The sequence below is a fragment of the Gymnoscopelus braueri genome (genome assembly GCF_963280865.1).
Source record: "Gymnoscopelus braueri genome assembly, chromosome: 10".
NCBI lineage: Eukaryota > Metazoa > Chordata > Actinopteri > Myctophiformes > Myctophidae > Gymnoscopelus > Gymnoscopelus braueri.
In genome coordinates, this window is record NC_137611.1 from 45,196,997 (window position 1) to 45,221,692 (window position 24,696).

Consider the following 24,696-nt stretch of genomic DNA (forward strand, 5'->3'; position numbering starts at 1 on the left):
AAATTCGTTGTCCACTGCTGACTTGTTGTGTCCATTTGGAGAAGAAAAAAAAACAAAACAAAAAAAAATGATGTGCAATTTGTGTGAGGGTGAAATGATTTATATTAAAAAGACGACAAATGATAGAACTTGTCTTGGCTGCTGTACCGTTGGGAGTAATGACTTGGGACATGGATGTCTAACAAACTGTATTGTGTGTTTACTAAACTAAAATCATATAGAAAGTGTCCTTAGTTTTAGTCTTTGTCAATACTTAATACATAAGGCTAGTATTTTTATAGTTTGTGTTAAACAATACTTCAATACAAACAATACTACTACTGATATTTCTTTATTTGAATTATATTATTTTTTAAAGCATTTAGAAAAAAATCATTAAAACTGAACTATGGAAAATGCTAAACTATAATACCCTTGCTCACTATAGAACCATACGTAACTGGTTACTATACTGGTTTTAATGGCATACACCAAAACCACACATTATTTGTGTGTATATGTTGTCCTCCATTTATGCAATGCGTCAAAGTACAGTACAGGTTCATGACACAACCACCCCACCATAACGGTACTCTCACCAACATACGTACAACTTAACTGTCATTTGCAGCCTGAGTGATTAATGGGTTCTACTACCTGTAACATGATTGGGTAAAAAAAGAACATGGGAAGATTGGTGTCAACAAAGAAAGTAAGGACCGCACACTGGTAAGAATAAGCTCAATTACATTGTGCCAACGATTTCAATCAAAAAGATCTCCAACAGGAAATCCTGATGCAATACAATTTTGCTTATTCTTACCAGCGTGCATTCAAGATTGGTGTCAGCCAGAGTTACTAAAAGGTGGTGCAAGTGATTTTTTTTTTGTTAAAACACAGTTAAAGCGCTCTATTCTGATAGTAATCGTTGCTACAGAGTGTTTGTTCAGTAACGGGAGTCCCCCTGTCTCTCCAGCTCTTTAAATAAACACGAAGTACATTTTCAGGTGGGACACCAATTTCATCCAATCGGGAGAGAACCCATTCATTAACGTCTCCTGTGTACCCGCACTTCAACGTGACCGAACAGTAATGTTTACTGAACATTACAGAGAGAACACATTCATTAACAAATTTAGAGTTCCACAATTTTCCTGCTCATTTTTGTTTCACCACCAATTTCACTTTGTTTATCCTGTATGAGTTCTCTCCTGATAGGAGAAAATGTGTATCCCTACCTGAAAATGTTTTTTTTTCTGTTCACTAAAGAGCTGGAGTGACAGCTTATGACCTATAACCGGGGTCCCCCAGGGCTCTCTACCAGGTCCACTCATTTTTTTCCCCTTCACACCAAAACACTTTGCCAAAAATAGCATATCTACAAGCTCAAAATGCGGTGTCGTGTTGTGAGCGTTTAGATCTGCTATTTTCTGCAACTGTTTGACCCAGAATAGGGACGCAAGGGTTCATGTGGTTAAATGCGCACCTCCCATCACAGATCATTGAATTAATGGTCGTCCAAACGCCACACCTTTTATATAAAATGCTCTCGCTGTCGGGCAGAAACCTTGTATCTCCGTCTTAGCAGATCTACAAGCTCACGTGTCAGTGTGAGCTTGAAGAATTTTTTTATAAAAAAATATCACCTATAAAAATGCCTTTCCCCCCCCCCAATTTCCTGAAACGTATGTCCGGTTTTTGCCTCAATATACATAGTATGTACCAGTTTATATAAAAACAAGTCATTTAAACAAAAATAGTTGCAGTTTCACAGGAGAAATTACAGTTTGAAACCATTTTTTGCATACCCATTTTTATTCCTCCATAATGTCATATATATATAAAGAGAAGAGTACAAATAGATTCATAACAAGATTATTTGAGAAGTGAATTGGTATCTAATACTTAGAGTATTAACACATTTTAAGTTTAATTATAAACTGTACACTTTTTTCATATCTTAGGATTTGTCACAAATTTCAATTCTTATTGTTTGACATGGTAAATAACAGCATGTGAATGATGCAGTATGGATAACAGTCGAGCTGCTTTCCAATATGCAGTCTCTAACGCCATAACCATCCAGGTAAGGCCCTAGAAAGAAGTGTATTCTTCCTACTTCAGAGCACGGTGGCACAGACACTTCGAAAGGGTCAGTGTCACGTTCACTATTCTAAGGGAGTTCTTTCATTGAGCCAACTACTCCAACATAAGACATTTTTAGACGCTCAGAAAAGCTGGTACTTTACCAATGTCACCCGAGTGCCTTACTGCAATGCAAGTCAAACGAACTACACACCAGAAAACTAGCAAGGCAACACATGGTAAACGGACACGTCTGACCCGACATGCGTTGGCTACAATGCTTCTGACGCACATGCGTGACTGTACCATTAAGCCTAATTTATACTCTGTGGTCCCAATGTGACATGTTGAAATAAACCACTTCAACCCTATATACTTAGTTGACTGGGGTCCCCCAGGGCTCTATAAATATACAGTATCCGCTCCTTTTCCCCCCCCTTTACACCAAATCTCTTTGCCGATAATAGCCAATCAACAAGCTCACAACATGTCACAGTGCGACGCTTTGTGAGCTTGTAGGTCTGCTAATTTGGGTCCATGTTATTGCACTTAAAACACTGCGGTCACTTATAAAGTCGAATGGGCGTATTTAGGAGGAGTGGTCAAGAATCAACAATATCTAAATATTGAATCAAGAAACCTAAAAAACTGTCAGGGGTGCAGACAGTAGACGTTAAAATGACCTCCGAAGTGTTTTACAGTGAAATACCCATTTTAGGTTGAAGTTGGTGAAATTTTACACATATTTACAGTCCACGGATTATTGGATGTTAGCTGACATTTGAACGCAGCAGTCATCAGTCCCATCTAAAGCGCGCACTGTTTGAGCTATGAACTGCTCTGGTTAAGGTGGACAGGTGTTATGAACTGCTCTTTTACAGATCTGATAGCGCTATTGAAGTTGGAACCGGTGTTCATTTCAATCAGCTGGATTGAAGCTTCTGTTTGTGGAGCCACCTTTTCTTGAACTTCTCTGCGTTGGCCTTGTGCTTGTAGCCTGGAAGAGAGGTCATAGTCCACATTAGAAACTGTTAAAGGTATTATTTATTGTCTGTCTTGGGTACAGGTACATAAGAGTAAAAAGTATTTTGTTCTGCTTCCTCTTGACATTGTGGCAGCATCAATAAATAATGTTTAAAAAAATAACGACCCATGTGTAATTTAGACTCCCACTCTATCGGCACCTCAGACGGCACTGGGTCCACAGAAGCAAGCTTCACACTGCTCGATGCAACCACTTGCTTGGATAATGCTACATTTACAGTTGGTTGCACATCTAGCTTTCCTACAAGCTCACAACGTGACGTGTTGTGATATTTCTCATCTGTGACAACCGCACACAATAACGCGGTGTGGCGCGTTGTGAGCTTGTAGATTAGCTATTTTCACTACTTCCGTTTGATTGTATTGATTTCTTTGGAGAAGAAATTGACTTTTTTTTAGGACATGGGAAAAAAAGGGATGTTTACTCACGACCCATAAAAATGGGTCCATGACCAACAAATGGGTTCCGACCCACTGTTTTGGAACCCCTGTACTAGGGCACAGCAGCTTTGGGGTGATTTCCTATCTGAGGTGGCACGTTACTTGATCCAATTGGTTGTGCTCCAAGACTATGTTCACACTGGGTCCTCAGTTCATAGTTTTAGCCCAGTGGTTCGAGGACCACCAGTGGTCCTTGGGGGGGTACCAGCGAAATTAGTTAACATAGCGTCACAATCATTTTAACCACTTAGCTTTGGCTATTCAAAAATAGCATGTATATCTGCTATTTTTTTTAAATCTTGAAAATGAGTGCATATCTTTGAATATAATCAAAGATATGCACTCATTTAAGATTTTAAGCTGAAAATATATATATTATATATAAAGTAAACATTTTCAGAGCAGCCAAATGTATATCAATGTAGGAGTCCTTGGCATGAAAAAGGTTGAAAACCACTGTTTAAGTCTATCCAGATTGCAATTGGAGTTCTCTAAACAGCAAAAAGAATAAACACATGGAAACTCATTTTTGTGAATGAGATTTGAACCACATTCCTGGTTGGTTTGAAATGTGATTTAAATCTTATTTCTATAAATGTCTCAGTCTGGACACTGAACCCTGATTTATACTTAGTCGCACAACATTATAAATTAAGCATTACTCATGCCTATGTTGTTATGATGTTACAGCAGTAAACAATGCAGATATATTTTGATGTCTGAATACACAAAATAACAGTGAGAAAACCAGATCAGAAGAGTGTGTGTGTGTGCGCTCACCCCAGTCCTTGTTGATGAACTGCATGGCGTTTACGTTACTCTCACCTCTCTTGACCCCAAGTGAGAGAAGCTCATTGGCTGCAATGACAGGATGACGGAAATATGGCAGTTTTCAAATGGATGTAAAATTGTAAAAAAAAAAAAAGTAATTTATTCCTGTTTTTAACTACTTCCTACTGTCTGATCCTACGTCCTGTGGTCTGGCAGAAACCTCTTACCTCCATATTGAATTTAGTTTTTTCGTAAATGAATGCCCTACGTGATCATACTAGAGCATCACACAAAATATATCGGATATAAAAGCTCGAAACGTGGCACGAAGCAACGCGTTTTAAGCTTGTACATCTGATACTTTTTCATTTGAATCCTGAAAAGTAACAGTTTTGTTCATATGAGGTTTCCACCCGACAGACAATATGGAACTGATCCTTGGATCAGTTCAGTGCATCAGTATGTATTATCACAGTATGTAGTGTGCTCTTACATGTGGTTCTGCTGGTCTTGGATCCGTACATCCTGTTCTGCAGGAAGTCCACGGCACTCTGCTGCTGGCAGTAAGACATGGGTGGAGCCTTCGTCATAGTCGTCACCGTGTAGCTGCCCTTCACACTGAAGCAAACATGTTGCAGGTCAGCTCATGTTACGTACATACCTGCTACTTTTTTTAAGTTACATGTACATAGCCTATATTTGATCTGATTGTAAATAGACCGGGAAAGCATCAGTGTCATTTTAAGATTTATTTGGATATTCAAAAATAGCAGATATACAAGCTCGTAGATCTGCCATAAAAAGAAAAAACTTGAACATTTGTGCGAATATTTGAATATATATCTATTTTTAAAGGGAACATTTGTAACTCAAAACTTTGCTTCATGGGGGACCCTGGAACAAAATATTTTCACCAATATTGCACCTGTGTGCGGACAGCTTGGGTTAGCCTCTTTGTCAAGACTTTGTTTGAAAAGGATCTGCCGTTGTCATGTTATGAGCAACTTTCTGTCAATAAACTGTGCAGCCATCATTTTGTGTTATCAGAGTTTGGAGCGCTTGTAAATCACTCAACGCCCTGCGCAGATATACCACCTGTTTTGACATTGCACATATGCAGCACGTTGGATCTTTTTCAGACGGAGACAAAGAATAACCCAAGCCGTCAGTACGGGTGCAATATTGGTGAGTTTATCGCCCTTTGATACAACCAGATAGGCCTTTTCTGTTTCATGAATGGGCTGTCGATGGAGGGTATTGCAATTTCAGATGCTGATAGCATCTACGTTGCTTGCGGCTACAGGCAGCCTACAGGCACATCATAATCCAATGGTTTACGTACGTGCGGCTGTACTTCCGTTTGGTTTTCTTTTTGCCCCCATCCTCGGAGGCCTCATCTTCATCATCCTCTGAGGAACCTTCCGCTTCACCTCTCTCCTTGTCTTCAGCTGGGTGACAACAGAATGATTTAGAACTTCATTAACACCACACACACACACACACACACACACACACACACACACACACACACACGTTATATAGACTGGCTGTCGTTCGCAAAGAACAGATCTACAAGCTTAACAACGCATCACTTTACGATGCGTTGTTAGCTTGTAGATCAGTTCTCTTTTGCAAACAACACACTCGTGCAATAGAGTAGTATAAATTAAGGTTTAGGGAAGGGCCTTTTTTTACCCTTATCTTCTGGCACCTCCAGTTTCCTATAGAAATGACAGCAGATGAGAAGGACAAATTAAGTGTTTTTAATGGAGACAGATAAAAAGCGATAGATCCACTAGTGAACGAGGGATTCAGACTGAACATACTTTGAAGGAGGAGCACCGATCTCCTCTAGAACTTCAGCAGGTAACAGTCTGCGCTTCTGTAGAGACAAGAGAACACATAACCTGGATCAGTGCAACACACACACTACCATATCTCTCTCTCACACACACACTTCTCTCTCTCTCACACACACACACACTTTTGTTCTCGAAACAACTCCTGTCTCTCAATTCTAGTGTTATGTTGTTAATAGTGAAACAATAATAACCCTAACACACACATCTACAATACATTGTCATCATATGACCCCCCCCCCCCCACACACACACATTACCTTCTGTTCTTGAAACAACTCGTGTTTCTTTCGTCTCTTCTCTTTCAGTCGTTCTTTTTCTCTGTCAACACAAACGGTGAAGGTTTTTGTTTAATTCAAAGGCATTGAAAACATCACATGTTATATTACCATGTTATTTTGTTAATAAAATGCTATTTTATTGTTTACCCTTTTAACAAGGCATTTGCATAGATAGACTTATTGATGCCTTTTTCTTAGCTGTGCTTTTTCTGTGCTTTTTCTTAGCTGTGTATAGTTGGGCAGGGGGTCTCTTACCACTGATCTTCATTTTAACCATTTCATTGTTTTTATCAATATAATTTTTTAATCTTAACACTTATTTTAACCAAAGAAAATCACCTACCCTACCTTTAATGTGTGAATATTAACATAATAAATCCTCTACCTGGTGGCAGCCTGTAGAGCCTCTCTCATGCTCTGCAGCGCGGTGGCCTTAGAGTCCTCAAACGTCACCTCGTCCGGAGCTCCATCATCATCACTGGAATCAAACATCAACATGTTTAGATCTGATTTCTGCTCCATTTCTACTTTAGAAGACGCAGGAGCTCCAGTCTTTTTCTTCCCATGCTGTTTAGACGCCATGTTGGATTGTTGGTCTGATGCGTCATGAACCCGCGACGTGTGCGTGACGTCCTTCCAAAGGCGCCGATGAGGACGTCTGCCCTCTGGCGGTGGAGATGGAGAACACATGCACCTGTGCAGGATAACGGAACACTAGAAATAACATTTGGATATTATTAATGAAACAAACTATTTACATTATAATACAGGAAATCCATACACATATATGTGAACTGAGGCATATGACCCTGTTACCGGCATTTAAGTGATTTTATTTTATTTTACATAGGCTATTTTATCATTTGACTTAAACGATGATGATGTGTACCTCTTTCATACTACTATTGCTGTCATTTGTTTGTACAAAAACAAAAACAAATTACTTTGTAACCTTGTTTTGTAAAGTAAAGACGCTTTATTATTAATTAATTATTATTATTGATTATCAACAGTCAGGCTATTTAATTCACATGGCTTTTATTTAATGCTTATATTAGGACAGTCGAAGTGGAATTAATTATCTGTGGCATTATGAACGCCAAATGTTTGCCATGAATATGTTGTTTTCCGATTATTATCAGAGCCGTCTGGATATTACCAGCGTGATATATAGAGAGAGTTATGTCACTAGCATAGACTCCCATCGAATAATGGAATGCGAAAGTTCTCTTTCTATCTCAATGAGGAAGTTCCAATGTTTGGAACTTATTTTTAACTCTATGGTTTGGAACTACAGGAGGCAACATCCCGCTTTGCGGCAAGATCAAAGCGTGACGCAACTCTCTCTCTCTCTCTCTCTCTCTCTCTCTCTCTCTCTCTCTCTCTCTCTCTCTCTCTCTCTCTCTCTCTCTGTCTGTCGTAACTCTCATAGTTAGACCACGCTGGGTCTGGCTATTACGGGCCAGTGACGTGCCTGACTGCGCGTGTTGCGCTTTTTTACGCAAATTACGCAGCTCTCTTTCCAAACAAAAGGCCGTCGGTTCACTGGAGACCGAACCCTGTGAATCAGCACAGAAACGCTCCGTTTCATCTCCAAACACGCTTAAATACATAATTAAATCATAAAGAATCATCATGCTGCTCCGGGCCGTGTTGTTTCTGTTCACCGCGTCGTGCATCACGCTGCCTTCCCCTGCATCCAGCCACCCATCCTCCTCCTCCGGGCCGGACCAGGCTCCATGGACCGGCGGGACAGGGCCAGGGGGTCCGCGGACCACCGGGGGCGAGGGGGCAGGGCCGTGCTCGGCCCCCCTGCAGTGGGAGGGCAGGTCGGTCCAGTATGACCACGGGACCGGGAGGAACACCCGCTCCAACCTGTCCTACGACGCCCAGAACCAGAGACTGAGAGTCCTGCAGCAGAACAAGAAACACACGCCCTGCCAGAGGTATGGGATAATAATAATAATAATAATAATAACAAGAAACACACACCCTGCCAGAGGTACGGAATAATAATAATAATAATAATAAACTAGAAAGTACTGTTCCTGAAGAAACAGTGTGGGATCGCTAAGAATGTTGATGGTATTGGGTATTGATATTGTTAGTAGTGTTAAAGGTTTGAAAGGTTTAAAGTTCTAAAAGTTTGAAAGGTTTGAAAGGTTCTAAAGGTTTGAAAGGTTTGAAAGGTTCTAAAGGTTCTAAAGGTTTGAAAGGTTCTAAAGGTTCGAAAGGTTCTAAAGGTTTGAAAGGTTTGAAAGGTTTGAAAGGTTTGAAAGGTTCTAAAGGTTTAAGAGGTTCCAAAGGTTTGAAAGGTTCGAAAGGTTTGAAAGGTTCGAAAGGTTTGAAAGGTTTGAAAGGTTTGAAAGGTCTGAAAGGTTTGAAAGGTCTGAAAGGTTTGAAAGGTTCTAAATGTTTGAAAGGTTTGAAAGGTTCGAAAGGTTTGAAAGGTTCTAAAGGTTTTAAAGGTCTACGGTTCTAAAGGTTTGTCGGTGTTGAATAGTGTAAAATGTAGTTTTCTAGGGTAAAACTGTGGTTGCTAGGGTCTGATAGCCGGTTGCTAGGTTCTAATAGGTGGTTGCTAGGGTCTAATTGGTGGTTGCTAGGGTAAAACAGGTGGTTGCTAGGTTAGAAAGGTGGTTGCTAGGGTCTAATCGGTGGTTGCTAGGGTATGATAGGTGGTTGCTATGGTCTAATATGGTGTTGCTAGGGTCTAATAAGCAGTTGCTAGGCTCCACTGTAGCTAAATAGGATTGCCCCATTGAAATGAATGGGATTTTTTTTAGCAGTAAAAAGTGAAATATCTCTAAAAGTACAAATTATTTCAAAAATTCAAATGGTAGCCAATATGTCCTAAGTAGGCTGAACGTTATAGAGTTGGAACGGAGTTTCTAGCTAAAAGTATGAATTTCCCCATTGAAATGAATGGGATTTTTTTAGCAGTAAAAAGTGAAATATCTCTAAAAGTACAAATTATTTCAAAAATTCAAATGGTAGCCGACATGTCCTGAGTAGGCCGAACGTTGAAGAGTTGGAACGGAGTTTGTAGCTAAAAGTATGAAGGACTAGTTAGGGGCCAAAAAACTGTCCCAAAAACGGTGAAGATAACAGTAGTGTGATCGCTTTAGCGATCCCACAATAATGATAGAAACACACCCTGCCTGATGTAAAGAAGGGATTGATTTATTGATTGAATACTTATTTGCACATGAAAGTTCAATACAAGGTCAGCTAATTAAGACCCGTACACACTGTACAATATTTGACCCGAGGATGTAAAGCCTATGGCTTGTTTCCATTGGGGTCCTTTGTACTCAATTCAAAAAGACATTTATTGACAGACAGATACACTACTATGCAAAACATCATAAAAACACTTAATAATATTTGAAAGACACATTGTGAGCTTGTAGATCTTCTATTCCGGACTATTCCAGACTTTTACTTGTAACAGAGTATTTCTACATTGCAGTATTGATACTTTTACTTAGTAAAAAAAAAAAAAACTTTTCCACCACTTACTACTACTACTACTACTACTACTACTACTACTACTACTACTACTACTACTACTACTAATAATAATAGTAAGTGATTTATTTATTTTGGTGTAACAATCTGTGCTAAAGCTCTATATTCTGATAGCAATCATTGCTATAAAAGTGTTTGTTCAGGGGTTTCTCCAGCTCTTAAAGGTAAACAGAAAACACATTTTCAGGTTGGAATACCATCCAATCAGGAGAGAACTCATACAGCATACAGGATCAAGGAGTGAACTTGGAATAAATGAGCGGACACAATTGGAACTGTAATACAAGCTGATAAATGATCTTGGTGGGGTCTTCTCTCCTGATTGGATTAAGTGTGTAACCCACCTAATGTATTTGCTGTTTACCTAACAGTTGGATTGCCCCCACTGGATGTGTTTAAAGTTATTTTTAATTATATGAAACAACATTCACATCTGGATGCAAAGAGCTGGTTGTTCAGTATAGTCATGAGTCCATTTCAAAAGGTTAATCCACTGTGACTGCTTGCTTTGGCACATGATGGCTCTACACACAGTATGATGACTTTATCCCTTTATAATCAATCATTTCTGTCTCGGATTACCTGCTAAAATGCTGTGTGAACCCTTAAATAAAATAGTGTGAGATGTCTTATACATGTATTTATCATATCGTTGCTGTCGGGCAGAAACTTTTTTTTTTTCTTTCGTAAACCACAGTGTCACACAAAAGCAGCAGAGCCACAAGCTCATAATGCAGCGCAAAGCGACACATTTTGAGCTTGTAGATCTGCTGCTTTTGCTACTTTTGAATTTGAATCCTGAAAAGTAACCGTTTTGGACATATATGAGCCAATATCACAATCAGAATCAACTTAGTCACATCACAGGTTTAAGGTTAAAAACAAATCTAAGTTATAAACATAATAAGCATAAATAGTAGCAGAGGTTACACATGAGTTGCAGCAATAAGGTGAGGTTAAAAATAGTGTTGATAAGTGAGCCAGCATAATCATGGCTGACTCTGATCGGTTTACATTGCAGATCATGAGACTGTGTACAAGTGATTGCCTGAATTCATAAGGATCATTACATTGGTGTAGTGAGTCATTTCGAACAAACTCAAATTCTCACAACATAAAAAGAAAACTGGTAAAATTTTTACTTTTATGACTATTGAAAAGGTGACATTATTAAATTAAATTTAAGTGAGTTTGTTTCAACCGTTTTGAGTCAGTTATGCATCGAACTGCAAATTGTAGATTTTGTGTTGAATATTGTTTTTTTTTCTTCACATCCCTATGAAAATGGATGGGTTTTGATTACCGTACAAGTTCTAATTAGGGGTGTGAGAAAATATCGATACAATTGAATATCGTGATAGTTTTATGATACTTTATTGATTCTCAAACACTATTGATTTTCTTTTAATTAATAAATAACGGATACAGGTTCATTATTTTGCTCAGATTGCACAAAAAGTAGTGCTATGATGTAAATGCCAATCCAACTGTTCTGATTGCATAAAATAAGTTTTTACTGCAGAGCATAAGTTAGGGTTTATATTAGGTGTCATATTAGAAAAGCTTGAACTGAATACACAGAGTATAAAATAATATTTGTGCCAACTACAATTTACAATGTATGTGACACTTTTAGCAGACACTCTTATCCAGAGAAACGTGGTTTAGAGTAAATGGTATGAACCCTAGTCAACAAACGACAGGTTCACATAAACCAGTGGTTCTCAACCTGTGGGCCGACATGATTTTTTTTTTTTGGGGGGGGGTCCCCAGATGAGACCATTACTGCAAAAGTAATCTCTCAAGAACAGATTCTGCTCTCCGCTTGAATCTGTCGGGGGGGTTCGTCATATCGCGTACGCACTGGCCTACAAGTGGGCGTGCCTTCAGATCAGGAAGCAGGCCGCGCTTTACCCAATCAAATGTAGTGGGCAGGATTTACGTGTCCGCCGATCTTTCCCCTCTAGAAACAAACCGAAACTCATTTAACAATAGCGTCCTCGGAGCAGACAAAACCACGGAAAGATATTCACATTTTAACTTACTCTTTCATCATAGAAACAAGTGGGCTTATAACCAAAACGATCCATGTTCTCTGGGAGAAGTGGTGTTAGTGTTCCGTGTATAAATATTGTTAGTGGGAATGAAAACATAGTCGCGCTACCAGAAGTGAAAGGCTGAAGGCAGACCAAAACCCCGGTTTCCTTGCGTACGTGTGCTACGTCGACTTCCTCCCAGAGCCAAGTGAGATAGTAAAAAACAGCCTTTTCATTTGGCGATGGGTTCCCAGATTGCTGCAAAAGTAATCAACAAACTATACTAAAAAAACTGGTCAAACATTGGCCTAATTGTCAAATAATATAAGAAAGAGGCAAATTTTTTGAAAATAGCCGATCTACATGCTCACAACACCTGGCAACGCGAGGCGTTGTGAGCTATTTTCACAATATTTATCTGTGGAACCGAGTCAAACAAAATGTAATGCCTCAACTCCTACAATTCCAAGTGCTTGTCGGGGTGGGGGGTCCCCAGTTCAAATATGTTTAATTTGGGGGATCATGGCCTGAAAAGGTTGAGAACCGCTGACATAAACAAGTGCAAAGAAAACAATTTAGATCTACAAAGAAACTAGGATATCAGATAAACATAAAACCTTGCATCTGTCTAAACCAGTCGTTCTTAAACATTTTCATGTCAAGGACCCCCACAATTGATTTATATTAAACCACAGACCCCCATTTGAACAAATGTTGTGCCAGGGACCCCATAAGAGAAGATTTGTCAAGATTTGTTTGTTGAAAATAGGCGATCTACAATGTCGATCCACAACGTAGATCGGCTATTTTATTTTCAGTAAATAAAGTTAAACTCTTCTGATTGCAGGTTTTTTGAGTACATCTACCTGTACCAGACTGGGGTGATGTTCCAGATCGACCAGAAGACCCAGGAGTGTTCTAAGCTGGCCCTGGCGGAGGCCTGGGACCCCTTTGACATCCCCGACAACTCCACCTTTGAGGACCAGTACTTCATCGGCGGACCCGGGGACATGATCCAGGTGCAGGAGTGGTCTGACAGGAAACCAGCTCGTAAACGTAAGTCTGTCTGCTGACAGATCATCATATCTTGACTACTGCAACTCCCTCCTTATTGGCTTCCCATGCTCGCTTAAGGCCCTCCAAATGATCCAGAATATGTTTCCAATTTTCAATACTTGTACTTCTACTCCACTACATCTCAGAGGCAAATATTGTACTTTTACTCCACTACAATTATTTGAAAACCTTAGTTACTACTTACTTTGTAAGTTATTATATTATAAAAATACAAACCACTTTAGCCCTATTTTATACATATCTACAAGCTCACAACGTGCATTGTGAGCTTGTAGATTTCAGTACTTATACTTTTGGTACTTGAAGTATATTTTGATGCCAATACTTTTGTACTTCTACTCAAGTAACATTTTGAACACAGGCCTTTTACTTGTAACAGAGTATTTTTATATTGTGGTATTGTTACTTTTACTTAAGTAAAATATCTGAGTACTTCTTCCACCACTGCTGGTTTTCAACCTCCCAAAATGTGCATGTCTCCCCCACTTTTTTCCCCCCTTCACTGGCTTCCGGTTGCTGGCCGCACCCAGTACAAAACGGTACAAACAAGGCAACCAAAGGCATGGACACCCATACCTTAAAAAAAGGACGGATCCAACACTTTCTTCTCACTTAGATCAGCTAACACAGGAATGCAGTTCGAGCCTTCCCTAAAACACCCCGGACAATGCTCCATACACCCTAGACTTTTCTCATGGAATAAACTTGCAGGTTCGAGTCCTGATCCTGACGGCCTTTGCTGCATGTCACTCCCCATTTCCTGTCAGCCTACTGTCCTATCCATAAAGGCACAAAAGGCCAAAAATAAATATTTGATAAAAAAAAGAACTACAGAATCATGAGTCACTCCCTATCTTCCAGCGTAGTCTGAAGACTCATCCCTTCAGACCCCACCTCACCCCCTAGCACTCCTCTCTCCTCATATCCCTTCTTGCCAGCGTCTTTCGATATCGACTATATAGTTTACAATGCACATATATTGTTTGATATTATACGGTTTGGACTGATGATGGTTCTTGGTTTACCTATGATCCTAGATTACTATCTCTATGCATTTGATTTATTACCTTGTGTTACCTTGCTTACTGGATTAAGAGCGTCAGCTAAATGCCGAAATTGTAAATTGATACAGTATCTCGGTCACCTGTTCTCATCTTTTGTTACTTAGATTTGTTTTTTTCTCTTGGCCACAAATGTTAAGAATGTGATTTCCGCTTCAGTTTATTAGACAGATGCTAGATTCATTGTTTACCTTAGGTATCCTAGTTTCTTTGAGGCACTATGAATTTCACCCACTTTTTTGCTTCTGTAAACCTGTGATGTGACAATAATTAACCAGATTCTGATCTTTTCCACCGCCGTCATCAACCCGGTCTCTCTCTGTGTTGTCTGTCTCCGCCAATCAGATGAGACGTGGGTGGGGGTCTACACGCTGGAGGACTGCTACCCCGTGCAGGAGACCTACGTCAGGAACAGCAGCGTCACCACCTCCACTCGCTTCTTCGACATCCAGCTGGGGATCAGCGACCCGGACGTCTTCACCCCGCCCTCCACCTGCCAGGCGGCCCGCCTGGACAGGATGTCCGAGACCACCACCACCCACTGCTGAGACCCCCTCCCCTCCCGCCCCAACATTCACCTTTGACCTCTGATCTTAACCCATTCAATCCGGGAACGCATCTCTGTCATTTTAGATTTCTTTGGCTATTCAAAAATAGCAGATCTACAAGCTCATAGCGCGGCACCAAGTGCCGCGCTATGAGCTTGTAGATCTGCTATTTTTTTTTATCGTGAACGTTTGTGTAAATCTTTGAATGTATATTTTTTTAAAGCAAATACTTTTTTAAATATGTTGTTCCAGGAACCTCCAGAAGCAAAGATTTGAGTTACAAATATATATTCAATGATTTGCACACATTTTCACAATTTAAAAAAAATAGCAGATCTACAAGCTCATAGCGCTCGGTGCCGAGCTCGTATATGTGCTATTTTTGAATAGCCAAAGAAATCTTAAAATGACACAGATGCGTTCCCTTCCCGGTCTTAATGGGTTAAACTGCTTAAAGGGATCGCTTAATGCACTGGTTCTCAACGTGAGGTCTGGGGACCCCCAGGGGGTTCGTTGGGGGGTTTCAGGGGGGGTCCCCCCCAGCTAAATGATTGTTGGTCAGTAGCCAAATTGTCCCTTACGGGTCTGTAACTCCGAGAGTATACAAATGGACCTTTACATTTGTACATTCTCTGAGTTCAATTAACACTGAGGATTTGACTCTGTAGATTGGGGTCCCAGAGATAAATGGGGGTCCGTTGCCTACTGCATTTCAAACTGGGGGTCCTTGAAATTTAAAAAGTTGAGAATCACTGACCTAGTACAGAGAGGTCGGGTCTTATGAATGGACACTGGTTCATTCAATACTTAGATACTGTACAGCACATAATACAAATACTTCTTATACAGCACACTCTTTTCTCTATAGTAGTTGTTCTTTGCTCACTTCTTTGCTCCGCTCTCTCAGGTTGAAGCTTGGTGTGTGGGATTAGTGAAGTAAGTCTGGATGAAACCCCTCTGTGTTGATGTGCTGCCTTTCAGTTTTTCCACTAATACAGCCTCGTAGTTGTCACATGTTTGGATACACTGTTTCTAAATGTGTCCCCCAGGCAACTTAAAAGCATCCTAGTATATATGCCTGTATAGGGATGCTTGGCTGTTTGTTTAAAGGGATACTTTGCCGATTTTGAGCCTTAATTCCATTGTTCTCATGTGATATCATAATTGTGTGGCAAAAAATACCCTATGTATTCTGTGTATTTAGGAAAGCCAACATCTTAACCGCTAAGCCAAAGGGAATTCCCTATAGCTCGGGGGGGATATTAGACTTTAAGGCCATCAGGCTGAGGTTGTGAACCACTCGGTTACATATATATATATATTCTCTATATCCACAAAATACTAAACATGATCTCCTTAGAGCAATGGAAATTAGGTTAAAAATTGTCAAATTGTCCCCTTAATCTTGGAAGTCTGTACTCTGCTTTGGTGTCAGGTACTTAAATCTTACTGATCTGGGGATTCACACCTATTGCTGCAAAAACTCTATTAGCATTGTTATCTGTGACATCAGAGGATTACCTTGCATGTACAATATTTAAAACAATCATTAATCCAGTGGTCAGTTCATGGCAGGTGTAATATTGCAGCTGTTGTGAGCTTGTTGATGTGCTACCTTTTGCTATTGTTTTTTTTTTTACTGCATTTTTAAAAACATTTTGTTTATAATGCCTATAACATGCCCAGAATAGGGACACCAGGTTGAAAGTTGTTCAAACACAATTCAGTGACAGTTGGTTTAGGGAGATGCAGATGCCTCTTTGAGGTCAACACACTGCAGGGATCTCAATGTTGGATCCACACCACAAGGGGGCACTATAACCTTTCTAATGCTCAAGTAGGATAATAATAATTTATACTTTGAAATTCATCAGATTTTAAGACATTTGTATGAGCCTTAAACGCACTGCCGTGATTACTTTACTTTGCACTAATTAGGCTATAAGTGTGTGCCAACTACTGAAGTGTGTGTGTGTGTGTGTGTGTGTGTGTGTGTGTGTGTGTGTGTGTGTGTGTGCGTGTGCGTGTGCGTGCGCGTGTGTGAATAGTTGTTAAAGATTTTGTGTATAATTTTCCTGGTCAATAAAGCAGAATAATAACAAAATAAAAGGGTCTCTGAATAGTTTTTCACCAATATTTCACATAAAAATATACAGAAATAGATTATAGATGTACCATTGTGTATAATGTGTTTCACTGTAATATTTAACCTAAATCTATTTATTTTGTTCTGGAAGGACATAGCTTCTTATTTATTTTAATCTTATTGCTTGATTAAATAGGCCTATATATTATCCAAGACTATAATAATATCTCAAATTTATTTTAGATATTAAGTACTCAAAGTCACTTTACATGGCGGAGGGAGAAAAGAAAAGTGAATTAGGAATAAGCACAATAAAAACTTAAAGCTGCACTATGTAACTCTTCTCTTCTACCCTATAAAGTACAAGCTTGAACCTACCCTGGATTTGAACCCGGTTTTCCAAACCTGTGCGTAATGTCCAGATTCTTTTTTACCTGGCTCCAGACCATATACCCCGTCCACTCCACTTTGTGGACTGCTTCCTCCCGGGTGCTTCTGTGTTTATTTATCCTGATTATCAGACTCAAGCTTCAGGAAGCTTCAGTCTGATAATCAGGCTAATTAAACACAGAAGCACCCGAGAGGAAGTATACTAAAAAGGGGGAGAAGACAAACCGAGTTCCTGGTTCTACACAAAGAAGGAGGTTGAAGAAACATTTACTAAATAGGTTAAGGGAAGAAATTATCTCTAAACTCTGAGCGTGTACACACCATTTGTACTCTCTCTGAGTTAGAGAACCTTAAGGGTCCATTTGGACCGCTGGTGGTCCCCGGACCTGATGTTGAGAACCAATGGATTGCGCTACAGGCCTATCAGGCCCAGGTGTCCTAAGCCAAAGCCAACTCATGAAGTCACTGTTATTAACGTTGCATAACTTGTTGCAGAGTTAAAGGCCTTAGTCATACATGTCAGGGCAGCCAGTGGCTCAGGATAGAGCGGCATCCTTGCAATCAGATGGTTCCCAGAATCCCAGTTCAATCTCCGGTTCCTCCAGGGACTCCCTCTTTCATTGGTGTGTCGCCCAGGTTGCGCCTAAACCCTAACATTTAACTTTACAAAAACTGTGCCTAAACCTATAACCTTAACCCTAACACTAACCTCACAAACACCATGCTTAACCCTAACCACACAGAAATTATACCTACACCTAACCTCAAAACCTGTCCACCTGGGCGAAACACCAGGAAAGGAGACTCTCCCTGTTCCTCCAGGCTGCGAGTCGAAGTGCCCTTGAGTAAGACACTGAATCCCAAACTGCTCCTGATGAGTGGGTTGGTTGGTGCCTTGCATGGTTTCCTGTGAATGTGTGTGAAAGGGTGAATGTGAAATACATTGTAAAGCACTTTGAAGGGTCAGAAAGACTAAAGGCGTTATAAAATGCAATCCATTTACCATAACATAGCAACAACAGTCCTACTGAAAAATTTAAGGAATAGCTTACACATTCACTTTGAAGATGTCACAAGAAAGAAACCATCATGATACCACTGAAATGAGTGATTTCACCAACCCTGTCTACAATTCCGTTTCAACCAATGGCTGGTGATGACTACAGAGAAGCTCCCCAGCCAATCAGTGTCCTATAAAAAAGAGGGCCGTACAAATCAAGAAGGGAGAGAACGGATGTCGGCAGGGAGAGGAGGACCTGGGTGGTCGGTAGGGCGGTTTGTTAGAAATGGTGTCAGAGGGAGAAAATGATTTTGGTGATGATCATGAGGAGGACATGAAGAAGAAGTGATTAATTCAGAAAGTGAGCATGAAGAAAGATATGTGATGGGGATGAGAGCAGAGGTAAAAGCTGACTGTATTTTCACTTTTCAGAGATCCGCACGAGGTGGGAAAGTTTATAGAGAGACGAGGCGGTAGAGTTAAGTCACTCAGTGAGGGTTTCTAAAAGCGGGATAGTGATCATTGAGTGAAGAAATAACGAGCAATCATACAAGGCGATTATTATTATGGAATTTGGTGAGTCCCGCATCCCAGTACACACGTTCCCACTTGGAGAAGGAGGAAATAGGAGGAGGAAGCAGGTATATTAAGTGATGTGCCACTGACAATCAAGCCAGACATTTTTTAACAAGAAGTAGAGGGTGTTAGTGATGCAAGAAGGCAAGACACCAAGTCCATATGTCTGACATTTGAAGGAGAACTACCAGAGTGAATATATGTGGATTACGTGACGTATAGAGTCAGGCCTTATGAGATGATTTGTTGCCAAGAATACGGTCATGTTGCGTCGGTGTGCAGAAGAGTTAGAAGATGTGGAAGGAGAGGTGCAATGAGGACTGTATAACAGAAGAACCAGAGTGTCTACACCGCAATGGAAGTCACTTTGTAGCATTAGGGTCGGCACAGTGTCCCAAACGAAGAAAGGAAGGAAACTAAGGCTAACAGGATCAGAGTGGGAATGGGAGTCACATTATGCCGAAGCTGTAAAGAGAACGGAGGGGAAAGAGTGAAAACACCGTACGAAGAAAAAAGATTAACAAAATAGCTGTATGGTCACTCAAAAGACAGTTCCTGGCATTCATAGCCATGGTAATTAATTGTGCGGTTGAGATGCAGGGTAAATCAGAAAGGATCAAAATGGTGTCGGATGCAGTGAGGAGATTCCTCAACATAGTGGACACTATTGGTGAAGACTTGGATAACACACTGAGGGAAGGGTTAATTGTGCCAACTCAGGCCACTGGGTCTGAGTAATGAATGACGTTAGAATGGTGTCTGAACAATGTATGGGAATTATGGGTGAACAATGTCAATTGTTGGCACAAAATGAAGTAAGTATTTTGTCTGATCCACACTCAGAAGGTGGCAGTAATGCACCAAAAAGCTGTATGCCAACTGCTGTAAAAGAAGAAGAAGACAAATCAAGGAGTGGCTGTCTGTCTGTGGGGAGGAAGGAAGTTACACATCTGCAGTCTGCACTTCTCAAGTGAGAAACAAAGCTGTGGTTTTTGGTTATACTCGACAGACAACCCGACAAAATGGTAAGTCGCTGCTGACTGTCTTTATTGATGTCCAAAACTAATGATACATAGGATATGCATCTATATACTGTAGATCAAACAAGACTACCTGGCTTGTGTCTGTACCTGTGTGAACCAATAGAACCATGCAGCACTTCCTCTTTCTTCTGTTGTAGGGGGGTTTGCATGACCATATTTTCATACCCCCAAACCATAACCAAGACCCTTAAAATGAACTGCAGGCACACACGCACACTATAGATGTTCTCATCAGAATAGGGGACATTGCAGCCATGTTGACATAGTCAAATGTTTGTATAATGTTACTTCCTTGACATGTAGTTTGTGCTGAGGTCAAACCCTAGTGTCCCCATTTTGGGCTAAAGTGTAACACAAATACAGCAAAAATAGCTGATCTAAGCTCACAAGTCACAACACATTGTTGTGAGTTTGTATTTCGGCTATTTTGGGTTGTTAAATTGCAGTGGTGGAAAGTAACTAAGTACATTTACTCAAGTACTGTACTTAAGTACAATTTTGAGGTATTTGTACTTTACTTGAGTGTTTCCAATTTCCAATACTTTTACTTCTACTCCACTACATCTCAGAGGCAAATACTGTACTTTTGCTCCACTACAATTATTTGTTACTAGTTTTAGTTACTACTAGTTACTTTGCAGATAATCTCTCAAGAACAGATTCTGCTCTGCGTTGGAATCTGTCGTGAAGGCTCGTCATAACATGTACGCACTGGGCTACAAGTGGGCGTGCCTTCATATCAGGAAGCAGGCCGCGCTTTACCCAATCAAATGTAGTGGGCGGGATTCACGTGTCCGTCGATCTTTCCCCCTCGAAACAAACCGAAACTAATTTAACAATAGCGTCCGCGGAGCAGACAAAACCACGGAAAGATATTCACATTTGAACTTACTCTTTCATCATAGAAACAAGTGGGCTTATAACCAAAACGATCCATGTTCTCTGGGAGAAGTGGTGTTAGTGTTCCGTGTAGAAATATTGTTAGTGGGAATGAAAACATAGTGGCACCACCGGAAGTGAAAGCTGAAGGCAGACCAAGAGATAGTGCAAACCATAGATATATATAAAGGCTAGATGGCTCAAGGGGACGGCGCAAGCGTAGCTCAACCGCGGCCATCTTGAAACAGTCATTCATAACATGTCTATGGTGCATATACTTTGAAATAACCATAGCGTGCTCAATTTTCATCCGATTTTCAAACGGTTTGGTGTGTTGTAAACACCAAAGATGTAGTTATGATACTGCATACTTATAATTATAATGTTTTTTTATTTTTTATTTTATTTTATAATTTTATAATTTTATTACATCTTTGGTGTTTACAAAACACCAAACCGTTTGAAAATCAGATGAAAATTGAGCACGCTATGGTTATTTTAAAGTATATGCTCCATAGACATAATGTTATGAATGACTGTTTCAAGATGGCCGCCATGTGGCAACGTCGTACTCCATTGGCCAGCAGCGCGGGTGAGTCATCTAGCCTTTATATATCTATGGTACAAACAGCAGAGGGCGCTGTTTTTCATTCTCACTGGCTCTGGGTTCCCAGATTGCTTTGCAGATATCAATTATTACATTATAAAACATGCATTATCCACTTTAGCCCTCTTTTATAGCTAAGCTATTTGAAAATAGCACATTTACAAGCTAATTTCTTTCCAATATGGCTGCTGTGCATAGAGCCTATTGTGTCTCTTGCAGTGCATTTAACATCCCCCCCCCCCTCTTCCCTCTCTTCCTATGCAGCGTGAGTGTATTTCCATTCATGTTGGCCAAGCCGGAGTCCAGATTGGTAACTCTTGCTGGGAGCTGTACTGTCTGGAGCATGGCATCCAGCCTGACGGACAGATGCCCAGTGATAAGACTATTGTAGGTGGTGACTCATCGGGCACCTTCTTCAGCGAGACTGGAGCAGGAAAGCATGTCCCCAGAGCTGTCTTTGTTGACCTGGAACCCACTGTCATTGGTCAGTTAAACCATTTACCATTTTGTTTTTGTCGCGTTCCTGAGCCGATAATCCAGTATTTGACTAATTTGAAGTTAACGGGAGACCAATCCTGACCAGAGCAAAACCATATTTAAAACATTCTTTACACTGTGAGAGTTGTTTTGGAGAGGAGTTTATATTTGATATAGTTTTGCATTGGTCTCCTACCGCAGCGGACACTGCCAGTGCCAATATTGAATTATTGGCTCAGGAATTTGACAAAAACTAAAATAAATCTTCATGAATTCAAGGCTTTATGGTGTGAGTTTGTTGATAGTATTTTATTGGGCTGATGTATTCCTTTAATAAAAACTTTAAGGAAAAACAAAGTCCTTTTCCTTTAAACCTTCCATTCACAGATGAGGTGCGTACAGGAACGTACCGCCAGCTGTTCCACCCTGAGCAGATGATCACAGGAAAGGAGGATGCAGCCAACAACTATGCCCGTGGACACTACACCATCGGCAAGGAGGTCATTGACCTGGTCCTGGAGAGAATTCGCAAGCTGGTGAGGGCCTTAATGAGTTGATTTTTATTAGCAAACTGTTTAAATTCAGCTTTAATTGATTACATTTTTATCTTTTTTTTTCAGTGTGACCAGTGCACTGGCCTCCAGGGGTTTCTCCTCTTCCACAGCTTTGGTGGTGGCACAGGCTCTGGTTTTGCTTCCCTGCTGATGGAGAGGCTCTCTGTTGATTATGGGAAGAAGTCCAAACTCGAGTTTGCCGTCTACCCGGCTCCCCGGGTGTCCACAGCTGTAGTGGAGCCCTACAACGCCATCCTGACCACCCACACCACCCTGGAACACTCAGACTGTGCCTTCATGGTGGACAACGAGGCCATCTTTGACATCTGCCGCAAGAACCTGGACGTCGAGAGGCCGTCCTACCCCAACCTCAACAGGCTCGTCAGTCAAGTTGTGTCTTCGATCACCGCCTCCCTTCGCTTTGACGGAGCCCTGAACGTTGACCTGACGGAGTTCCAGACCAACTTGGTGCCTTACCCTCGTATCCACTTCCCTCTGACCACCTATGCCCCGGTCATCTCTGCCGAGAAGGCGTATCATGAGCAGATGTCTGTTGCCCAGATCACCAGCGACTGCTTTGAGCCGGCCAATCAGATGGTGAAGTGTGATCCCCGTCACGGTAAATACATGGCCTGCTGTCTGCTGTACCGTGGCGACGTGGTGCCCAAAGATGTCAACTCTGCCATCGCAGCCATCAAGACCAGACGCAGCATCCAGTTTGTAGACTGGTGCCCCACAGGCTTCAAGGTGGGCATCAACTACCAGCCTCCCACGGTGGTTCCTGGAGGTGACCTGGCCAAGGTCCAGAGGGCCGTGTGCATGCTCAGCAACACCACAGCCATCGCGGAGGCCTGGGCACGCCTCGACCACAAGTTTGACCTGATGTACGCCAAAAGAGCCTTCGTCCACTGGTATGTCGGCGAGGGGATGGAGGAGGGGGAGTTCTCTGAGGCTAGAGAGGACATGGCCGCCCTAGAGAAGGATTACGAAGAGGTGGGCGCTGACGGTGTCGGGGAGGACGACGAGGAGGGGGAAGAATTCTAGGCCACTCTTTTGCCGTTGACCGGAAGTAATGGGATGGGGAAAATGAGCCATGTGAGATCCTCTCTCCTGTTTTTATTTTATTTAATTGCTGTGTTTCAATTGTGATGTAATCACTTGCATTGATGTAATGCTTTCAATTTCTACAGCTAATTGGACTGCGTAGTTAATTAAAAAATGCGGTGAAATGCAAAAACATTTGCATAGTTTTGATGTAGGCTACAGCTGTAACTGAGATGTGAAAGCTGTTTGGGTACTTACTACATATGCTCACATGTAGGTAGGCTATAACAAACTAACCTTTGCTTTGCTTTTCATTTTCTGTTCAGCTCAGCTATCATTGATATAAGACCCAATTAACTTTGAGATGCCCTAATATTGAAATGGCTTAATTCAACCAACAGTCTTTAAAGGCTTTCAAGCACATTACATTTTGGTAATTTCCAATACTTTTGGTTAGGAAACACTGACATTGGAAATGTAACCTAGATAGCATGTTATGTAGACAGTTGCCAGGTCATTGTTGACCTGTCATCCTATAGTGAGAGTATAGTTTCAATGTAGGCTGATGATAAGTTCTTGGTTTACGTATGTATTAGTTATTATTAGATTATTGGTTTACTTATGTATTACTTTATTATTAGACTTTCTATGCATTTGATGTATTATCTTGTGTCCTTACTGTAAATCGCTCTGGATTTAGAGTGTCTGCTAAATGCTTAAACTGTAAACTGAAACATGGACTGGAATATGTGTCATTTGTTCAAAGGGAGAGAGATTCTGTACAGAAACACTGCAGAGGTTTACAGCACTTTCATTAAAGGGGAATTTCTCTTTAACTTCTGGGGTCATTTACACACGGTTTTGTGTGCGACAGTTTTTAAGTGGCTTGATTCAAATTCATATTTGACACCCCCCCATAGGGCACGTGGACACCATCCAAAGTAATAGGTCGACCACATATAGAAACATGGCGGCCATATCCATGAATTCAATGGAGAAGTGGCGCCCTGTTCAATTCGGTTCCTCAAGGTATATATTAAGCCCATTCAACTTGAAACGCCATATTAGACTTATAGAAAATGCACACCCATGCTTCTGGTGACTAATACTATCATAATGCATGAGACATTATACCATTATGCTAAAATGTGTTGTAATGTTGCATCAGGGAGTCCTGTAAGGCATGAAGTCAAAGCATGAAATAACTCATCGAAACATGAGTGTCTCCTCATTCATTAGAAGGATAATATCTGTCACTGAACCAGTGATGTGTTTTCAATAAGTTTAACATGGACACTCTTGCTGCCAAGTTTGTAGAGAACTCATG

At 40.8% G+C, this 24,696-nt stretch overlaps 4 protein-coding genes across 5 annotated transcripts in view; 2 read left to right on the plus strand and 2 right to left on the minus strand.

Annotated features, from left to right (window-relative positions):
* The window catches only part of LOC308093112 (tubulin alpha-1B chain-like), a gene marked incomplete at its 5' end in the record, with an annotated part of 213,967 nt that extends 189,860 nt beyond the window's left edge, over positions 1-24,107 (plus strand). Inside the window, 4 exons of one of the 2 annotated variants that reach the window (XM_080439333.1) lie at positions 19,722-19,790; positions 21,559-21,778; positions 22,159-22,307; positions 22,392-24,107. In XM_080439333.1, the coding sequence (XP_080295459.1) occupies positions 19,788-19,790; positions 21,559-21,778; positions 22,159-22,307; positions 22,392-23,369 (1,350 nt within the window). In that variant the 3' untranslated portion in view covers positions 23,370-24,107. Of the gene's footprint in view, positions 1-19,721; positions 19,791-21,552; positions 21,779-22,158; positions 22,308-22,391 lie in introns of those variants that run through there. The other variant, XM_080439332.1, reaches the window with a different exon arrangement.
* Positions 1-24,696, minus strand: part of LOC308093091 (nuclear receptor coactivator 2-like) — a 208,974-nt gene that overhangs the window by 26,632 nt on the left and 157,646 nt on the right. The gene's annotated exons all lie outside the window — the stretch shown is intronic.
* Positions 2,499-7,048, minus strand: nol7 (nucleolar protein 7). Its single transcript, XM_080439358.1, has 8 exons — positions 6,846-7,048; positions 6,440-6,500; positions 6,147-6,202; positions 6,016-6,041; positions 5,663-5,768; positions 4,814-4,938; positions 4,330-4,407; positions 2,499-3,061 (listed from the first exon to the last, which is right to left on the minus strand). Exons 1-8 carry the CDS (start codon positions 7,040-7,042, stop codon positions 2,988-2,990), a joined length of 723 nt encoding a protein of 240 aa, XP_080295484.1. The 5' UTR covers positions 7,043-7,048; the 3' UTR covers positions 2,499-2,987.
* On the plus strand, positions 8,002-14,845 carry epdr1 (ependymin related 1). Its single transcript, XM_080439359.1, has 3 exons — positions 8,002-8,406; positions 12,875-13,083; positions 14,511-14,845. The coding sequence occupies exons 1-3, from the start codon at positions 8,096-8,098 to the stop codon at positions 14,711-14,713; spliced, it is 723 nt and encodes a 240-aa protein (XP_080295485.1). The 5' UTR covers positions 8,002-8,095; the 3' UTR covers positions 14,714-14,845.